The sequence below is a fragment of the Amblyomma mixtum genome, chromosome 5 (assembly GCF_055824585.1).
Source record: "Amblyomma mixtum isolate Tamu chromosome 5, ASM5582458v1, whole genome shotgun sequence".
Taxonomy (NCBI): Eukaryota; Metazoa; Arthropoda; class Arachnida; order Ixodida; family Ixodidae; genus Amblyomma; species Amblyomma mixtum.
Window position 1 is genome coordinate 123,292,274 of NC_143016.1, and position 8,377 is coordinate 123,300,650.

The window sequence follows — 8,377 nt, forward strand, 5'->3', positions numbered from 1 at the left end:
GCTACATCACCTCAATCACTTTAACCTCATGGCCTTGGTAGCCGAGTTGCTGTTGGTGCTGTCGCGACCGAAGATGTGCGAGATAAAAGGCGGTAATGTTTCAAAAGCCATTCATTTTATTTCAACAAGGTTCTTAACAAACATGGGCTTGTGTGTGATTAAAGTGGCTCTGATTTAAACTTCTCGCCAACTGCTGTTCGCAGATCGATAAGGTCTTCATCGCCGTCGACGGTAACCAGCAGCCCACCCACCGGCAGCGCCGTAGCCGCCTGGAGCATATCGTCCTCCAGCGTAGCCCGCGGCGCCGTAGCCGTAAGGAGTGTTGCCTCCGTAGGCGTAGCCACCGAGCGCCCGGCCATTGGGAGCGGCGCCATAGCGCCCATAGCCACCGTTTCCATAGGCGCCTCCACTGCCGTATCCACCATATCCACCGAATCTGCCGTATCCACTAAATCCGTTGTTGTAACCAGGTGCCAGTGCACTTGATCCGTAGGCAGCGGGGGCTCCTGCTCCACCTGGAACCGGTGGGACAACCGGCGCGGCGTTGAAGACCACGTCTGCGCTGGACCCCGGTGCAGTTCCTGGTTCGTTGGTGTCCACTGTGGCCCGAAAGCCGTTGGCGTCTGCGACGTAGTTCACACGCCTGTAAAGTCCGTTCACGTCCCGGTAGCCGTACGATCCGGTCTTCACGTTGTTGACGTCGCCTTGCTCGCTCCGGAACTGTCGATTACCGTACTCGTCCACTGTGTCGTAGCCGAAACTGTACGGCTGGGGTGCCTACAAAGAGAACAATGAGCATAGTTTTGAATTTCCTTTGCCTAGCATGAGACACGCCCACTAAGAAGACCAGCGACTGTGATGAATGCAATGTTTGGTTGACACCGTCAGTGCTAGCGAAAAATTATTTGACGCATTCATCCAATATTTTGTCGTGTAGAGAGATGGATGTCGGAAGGAGAGTTTCTGAGAGGGTAACGGAAGCATCGAAATGAAGGAATTATGAAAAAATGGATGTTTTGACGATATTGTTGGGTCATGCTGAGATCACAGCATATAATGTAATAGGTCGCACACTGAGTGCGAAATGTTATCAGCCAGCGCGCGTGTTATCATCCGCTGCCTACTGCGGACAAAAATGACTTCTTAGACTGTCGATGTAATTCGCAGAGCGTGGTAGCGGTACAGTGGCGCCGCAGTAATAGACAACCAACTGTTGAATGTGGCGTATTTGAGCTGTTTAGATATTAGTAACTTGTAGAGTAACGCTATGCAAAGAAACCGGTGTTTTAACCGAGGTAGAGTTGAGTTAATACAAATGTATATGCTTAAATCCCATTCTCCTCAAATACACTTAGGCCCTCCCCCTCCCCTTCTCCCCCCCCCCCCTTTCACCAACCTCCCGAAAACGAAAAAAGTTTAGTTGGTGTCATATTAGGCAAACCGCAAGTGCACGAGCACCGAAGCCGAACGGCACAGTCGCTTACAGTGGCGTAGCCATCGTATCCTCGGTAAGGACTTCCGGGAGCTGGACCAACGTAGCCTCCGTAGCCTGCCCCTTGGTATCCAGCCTCGTGGTGCTGCAGCGCATAAGCGCGCGCCACGAGGCAGGCGAGGAGTAGTTGAACCTGGGAATGGGCAGGACGGCAAACGTTGTTTTAACCTGGCTGCATTGAACAAATGATACGTAACAAGTGCGGGAAGTGGAGAGAGAACATGATGGACAATATTGGCTCTTTGGACTTGAGAAGGCAAAAGATCCACATTTTCTTTTTAGAAGCTGTTGCCGTTACCAACGAATAGAGTGAGCTGCCTTTTAAACCGCGACACACAAAAATAAACTTTTGCGCAAGGGTGTTTTTAAACGATGCTTTGAAGGATGTTTTTGTATTCCTGAAACGAACGAAAAGTACTCATTAAATAAATAAAAATATCAGTTAGGTCATCGCTGATGATAAAATGAAATCCCCTTAAAAGTGGCTGTTATTTTTTCATGACAATATGCCGGACACTTGTCCTTATAAATGAATTGACAATATATGCTGCATATCGCTATCCCGACAATGTAAGCAGAATGTATGAGCAGGCCACACAAAGGAAATGTCTGGCGTGTTTAAGGGTACGTCGCCAAGGAAACACTGAAAAATCCAAGAGCTAAATCTCACCTTCGGAAACATGTCGGCTTTTTTGCAGCCTTCAGCGTTCGCTTCAGCAAAGAGATAGCTGCCGTGGAGTCCAAGTCGTAAAGCGGAGGGAAGTGAACTGATGTCCCTACGTTTACAACTCAGAGCTTTTATATTCTGCTTGGAGACGTCACCTGTCCTTTCGTAGCGAACACGTGACAAAGAACACGTGCTTTGTTTTTCCATTCCTACTACTTTTTCTTCTTTTTACTTCGACCTTGCAAAACTGCGCTGTCGTGAAAAGAAGTTCGGGCCGACAGGTAAGTAGCGCGGTTCGCATAAAGCGTGACCCCTCCGAGGTTCTAGCTGTGCACTTGCGAGAGAAACATGTCTCGCGCAAAAATTTCACACTTTCGCGCCTGTCTGCTACGCGCGGGATCCACTCAAGACGCGCAATCTGGATTGTCTCCACGCAGCCGCTTCTTCATTGCTTCATTGTTATGACGTGCGCGGGTGTTACGAAATGCTGTTGTTTGCTCACGGTATCTCGCAATTACTTCGTTGACGACACAAGGCCCTATGTAATAGGGATTTACAGAGGGCCCATTTCTGCATGTTGTTCTTACTGCAGTGTTTGCTCTTTCAGAAATGCAGCAGTGACAAAGCATACGGCACTTGTCATATAACTCCCAGAAAACATGAAATATCTTGCCTTTTACATTGCGTAGTAATGGTTTGTTGGTTTATGGGGTTTAACGTCCCAAAGCGACTAAGGCTATGAGGGACGCCGTAGTGGAGGGCTCCGGAAATTTCGACCACCTGGGGTTCTTTAACGTGCACTGACATCGCACAGCACACGGGCCTCTAGAATTTCGCCTCCATCGAAATTTAGCCGCAGCGGCCGGGATCGAACCCGCGTCTTCCGGCTCAGCAGCCGAACGCAGTAACCACTGAGCCACCGCGGCGGGGCTAAACGTAGTAGTAGTAGTAGTAGCAGTAGTAGCAGCAGTAGCGGTAGCAGTAGTAGCAGAGTAGCAGTAGTAGTAGTAGTAGTAGTAGTAGTAGTAGTAGTAGTAGTAGTAGTAGTAGTAGTAGTAGTAGTAGTAGTAGTAGTAGTAGTAGTAGCAGTAGTAGTAGTAGTAGTAGTAGTAGTAGTAGTAGTAGTAGTAGTAGTAGCAGCTGCAGTAGTAGCAGTAGTAGCAGAGTAGCAGTAGTAGTATTTTTAGTAGTAGTAGTAGTAGTAGTAGTAGTAGTAGTAGTAGTAGTAGTAGTAGTAGTAGTAGTAGTAGTAGTAGTAGTAGTAGTAGTAGCAGCAGCACCAGCAGTAGTAGCAGTAGTAATAGTAATAGTAATAGTAGTAGTAGTAGTAGTAGTAGTAGTAGTAGTAGTAGTAGTAGTAGTAGTAGTAGTAGTAGTAGACCTTTATTCGGCCATAATTTACAGGTCGGGCATGTCAACCGCCTGGGTGACCAGAAGTCGCTGTTCTTCCTCACCTTCAGCGTAGTTGTATGCCCAAAATATTGTGGGGATGATTCGGAAAGGCTAAGCAATGCTTGAGAAGTTTTGACGAAAGGAAAACCTTTTAGCGCAGCGGGCTCCTTCAAAGTTGGGTGCTAAGATGTTTGCTCATTGAAGAATTTCATTGCGCCAAGGGCATAACACATCGCGATTTCGAGAATAAACGTAAGCGAGACTCTGGGCGCATTAAAAGCTCTCTCTGTCACACTTATAGTTCTGAGTTGGGCGGTGAAAGCTGATTCCTTGCTATCGCGATTGGCGGGGTTCAAAGCGTGAGGTACTAATGTGCGACACACTAATTTACGACGTGATGTTTTCCGGCGAAGAAAGTGACGCTAGTGTGAGCGTTTATATAGGTGTTAGCTAGCGATTTTATTTAGTGCTGGCCACCTGTGAAAAACACATGAGGTATCAAACTGGACGGCGAGTTAACATGCAATTTCGGGGAAGGCAGCGACAAATACTCGAATAACGGAAGCGATGTCTATTTTCTGGACGCATGGTGCATGGAATTGGTATGTTGTACAACCCAAAGAACACCCGCGCGCGCAAATTTTAAGGCGTACGTAGCTTTCATCAATATCTCTGCAAAAGCAGCGGTTCAACAGATGCAACGCACACCACAATGCTACGGTACTTGCCCTGGTTGCTGAGTCTCATGTTGGGTTTGTGTTCCGAGCATTTAGGTACGGGTCGGTATGTGGACATTTTCGCTTTCTACTAAACGTTGTATTTCGGCTTACTCACCACAGCCATGCAAAACACGCATCTTAAATAAAGATTTAAATACCTCACTCTCACATGCAAGCATTCAATATATAAAGCAGCTGTGTATGATGTACATGCTAATTTTGTCGTTGGGTCAAAACACGTCTGGATAAGAGGTTGACAAACACAACAAGAATGACGTGTTGCGCCTTTAAGAGTGCTGTTTACTTGAAAGCAGAGAATAATTTTCATTGAAGTTCACCGCCGAGAAACAAAAACAGCAGAGAGGTGAGTGCGCGCAGGGGTACCGTAAACTTAAATAACTTGTAGGCGTAACAGTGCTTTGTAGATACGGGTGGCACACAAACCTTGCTGTATTCCAGGTTCAAAAAAAAAATTACAGCTTTGAGGGACAAACAACGCAAATCACGAACCATGTCTCGGGGCCCCCTCTTTCAGCGCCACTCTGTGTACGAGGTCCTGTGCTGCTGTCTTAGCGAGACCTTCCTTCGTGCACGTCAAGATTGCTACTCTTTGTCGGCAGTCCGTCAGTTTTCATGGGAGTATATCCCCGCAAATCCTTTGGAGTGCTTCCAACGTCGGTCTTTGCTTTCTGTCTGTTGGACTTAACGCACGAAGGGCATAACTTGGGCTCGACTACCGTGGGTGGTCCTGGTACTGTGGTCGTCCGCGAAGTGTCCTCCCCCGGATGTCCTACGCGTCCGCGAGAGGCCGCCGCGGGTGCAGGGTGCTCTTTGCCGTGGTCAGCGTTCACTGGTGCGGCACGGCTGGCGGCGGTTGGCGCTGGGTGCGGCCTTAGCATGAAGAAGATCACGAAGAGAATGATGCCGCAGACCCCGATCGTGTAGCTGCGAATGCGCCTGGCTGACGATCCCACGCGATTGCTGCCCTCGAACTCATCGAGATCCAGTAAGAATTCCGCCGAGGCCACTGACGATGAACTTGAGGTTTCGTGAATCTCTTGTCGGTGCTGGTCTTGACGTGTCGGGAAACGATCGGGAGACGATGGACGAGACTGCCCGAGTCCCGGTTTATGCTGTTCGGAAGCCATGTAGCTACAGTAAGCACTGCACTGCCCGTATGGGCGCTTCGTCCTCTCTTTCTTCTACACCTCGGTTCAGAGGGAGCATTCTGCGAATTTACCATTGCCACCCCAACATGAGTCGGCAAATCATGTAAGAATAAAGAGAAAACAACAACAAAGAACATATCGCCATCGTTCTGTATTTAAAAATAGCTAAGTGCACGCGAATTTTGCAGCGAATCGTGCTTTATATGATTCTAGCTTAGAATCAGAGCTCTATCCGGAGCCGCTAATAGTTTCGATTGATTTTGTTATTTTACGGAACTAATAAACACCAAACCCTTTGTTCAGATAAAAACAACGAAAAGCCAAATGAGTGCAAGATAAACAAACAAGAAATTAGTGCGGTAATGACTGCGATGTTTACCTTCATAAGTGCTCTACTCATGCGTACGAACTACAACGGGAGCAAAGACCCCAAATACAGACAGGGTTTTTCACAGAACCCTGTCTGTACGCGCCCTGCTTGTACATGTGGTTTCTGCGTCCGGGTACAGTTCGTACGCATGAGTAGAGCACTAATGAAGTTAAGTATGAAAGACCGACTAGCTCCTTTACAGCTTGACTTGCGATGTGTCAGTTACTACACATCCGAGGAAAAAATGCTCGCGTCTGCGCTCCAGTTGCGAGGATTTTCACTGGCAGATGAGCTGGCAGCAGGTCTGGCATCGATGACAGATATTTTACTGGCTTCTAAACCAACGATATGACAGACGGTTTCTAAGAACAGTCGCTTTTGCATATCCTAACCAAGCTTACAAGTAGACGTTATGGAAAGAAAAAAAATTGTGAGGACACTTTGGCAACTAAAGTGTTGAGGCGAAAGTCGAGGACACCGTGCTGCGAGGACTTCCGGTGGACGTGACGTCATACCGTTCCCGTGGCTTTATAGATATCGAAATACCGAAATTATACATCTTTCGGGGATCTTAAGTGTTAATTACGATTAATCACACATTTTTCCATCTAATGTGACACAAATCCGACGTTTTTCCGACCATTCTGTGACAATTTTCATTATGCCGTGACGACTTCCGGTACATGTGACGTCCCACCGTTTCTGTGGCTATATCGATGTCTGCGCTATTTCGATGCAATTGTTATATATTTGCCTATAATTCTTTAAATAATTAATCTATAGTCATCACACTTGGCTTTTAGGTTCATTTTCCCCCCTCTATCTGAAGCGACCATTAGATTTCTTTTATCTTTTTTAGTTCCAAAGTTAAACGCGTGTGACACGCTTTGTTAACAGACGACAGTATGAACCATTAAAGGCTTTCCCCTTAAAAAAGGCATGATATATCTCTGAAAAGCTGGCTGTAACTGCTGCAAAAGTGCGTTGCCATCGATTACACTTTCTATTCATGAATAATTACTGCGCCTTTCCTCGGCAGCGATGATATAGCGATTAAAAGCGCGGATTCTGCTCGGTCGTGAGGAGCAGTAGATTAGCGCTGCGTTTTTTAACGCGAAGGATGGCACTTCGTATACGCGTGTTGGGAAATACTCTTTCCTCACCTTGTTTTTACACCAAGAATTAACATCACGGAAGTTCTTTGCGATCTTACTATGGCGTGTGTTTCCTTTGATGTTTCATTCTTTGATGATTTTTGCGACGAAATAGCCGTTTAAAAAGCTGTAAAACTGGGATGTGAAACAGGAAGTTAGGTGCCGTATCATCAAGAGAAGATCCCAGGCTTTTTTTTTCATTACTCTTCCTCTTCTTCTTCCAAGGTCAGCGGGGCAACAAGGAAGCACATCCACCAGCGCCCCTAATCCGCACCATATGCGACACGTGGCTATTTCCAATGTTTTCGCATAAAAATATATAAGAGATGTTTATTAAAGGAGTGAACTCTTCAGAGTAGATGGAAGAATGTTTCTGCCGGAAAAATCTCGCCTGCAAGCCTCAAATTAGATTTTGAGCAAAAAAAAAAAGAAGAAAAGAACACCTTACTCGGAAGTATCGTCCGTTTGATGTCGCGCCACACATATTGTTAACTATTTGAAAAACGCCCAAATCGACATTTACTCTTTTCCGGAGGAGAAAGGCGAAGCAGACAACAGAATATATTTTTTGGATTAAGTTATAACCTACTTGAACGTATATCTGTCTCCGGCACGTCCTGCAAAAATTCGGTAGTTTCTTTCATTTTTTAGGAGGAGGAGGAGGTAGAAGAGAAAAGGCAGGGAGATTAACCTGAATAATAATCGGTTTGCTACCCTACACGGGGGGAAAGGGGTGAAGGGATAAAAAAATGAAAGAGAAAGAGGAGTAACAGAAAATTGAAGACACCCTGAAAAGTCAGCGTTCGGTGATGTCACAACCTATCGTACAGGCCAGAAGTCCGCAAGAAGGTAAGCAGTGCCTTGGAGGCTTTCACCGCCGACGATCGCCGCAGCCAGTGGCCGAGAATCTTCATTTCAGTCAGTGGGCGTGGATCTAGGCGGTCCAGCGCACGGCTGAGGGATTGCCTTTTGGTGCTGTAGGCAGGGCAGTCACAAAGAATGTGGGTTATAGTTTCATCATACCCGCAGATGGCACATGCAGGGCTATCAGCCATACCAATTAAGAAAGAGTAATGGTTGGTGAAAGCTACACCAAGCCAGAGACGACACAGCAAAGTTTCTTCATGTCGTGGTAGGCCTGATGGAAGCCGGAGCTTCAGATCTGGGTCCAAGGATTTTAGACGTGAACTGCAGAATTGGCCGAAATTCCACGCGGCAAGCGTGATGTCCCGCGCAAGTGCGCGAAGCCTACCCGCTGCGTCTGATCTCGAAAGGGGGATCGACACAAAATCTGCCATCGTGGTGAGCAGTTCGTGCGACCTCATCCGCGCGGTGATTGCCTGCTATGCCGCTGTGCCCCGGTAGCCATTGGTAGATAATGTCATGTCCTTTGTTGGTAGCAGAGTGATGTAGT

The 8,377-nt window shown here is 47.0% G+C and overlaps 1 protein-coding gene across 1 annotated transcript; it reads right to left on the minus strand.

Annotated features, from left to right (window-relative positions):
* Positions 1–216: 216 nt before the first annotated feature.
* On the minus strand, positions 217–5,418 carry LOC149343577 (uncharacterized). The gene is made up of 3 exons (XM_089547013.1): positions 5,008–5,418; positions 1,485–1,625; positions 217–777 (listed from the first exon to the last, which is right to left on the minus strand). The coding sequence occupies exons 1-3, from the start codon at positions 5,416–5,418 to the stop codon at positions 217–219; spliced, it is 1,113 nt and encodes a 370-aa protein (XP_089403139.1).
* Positions 5,419–8,377: the final 2,959 nt, after the last annotated feature.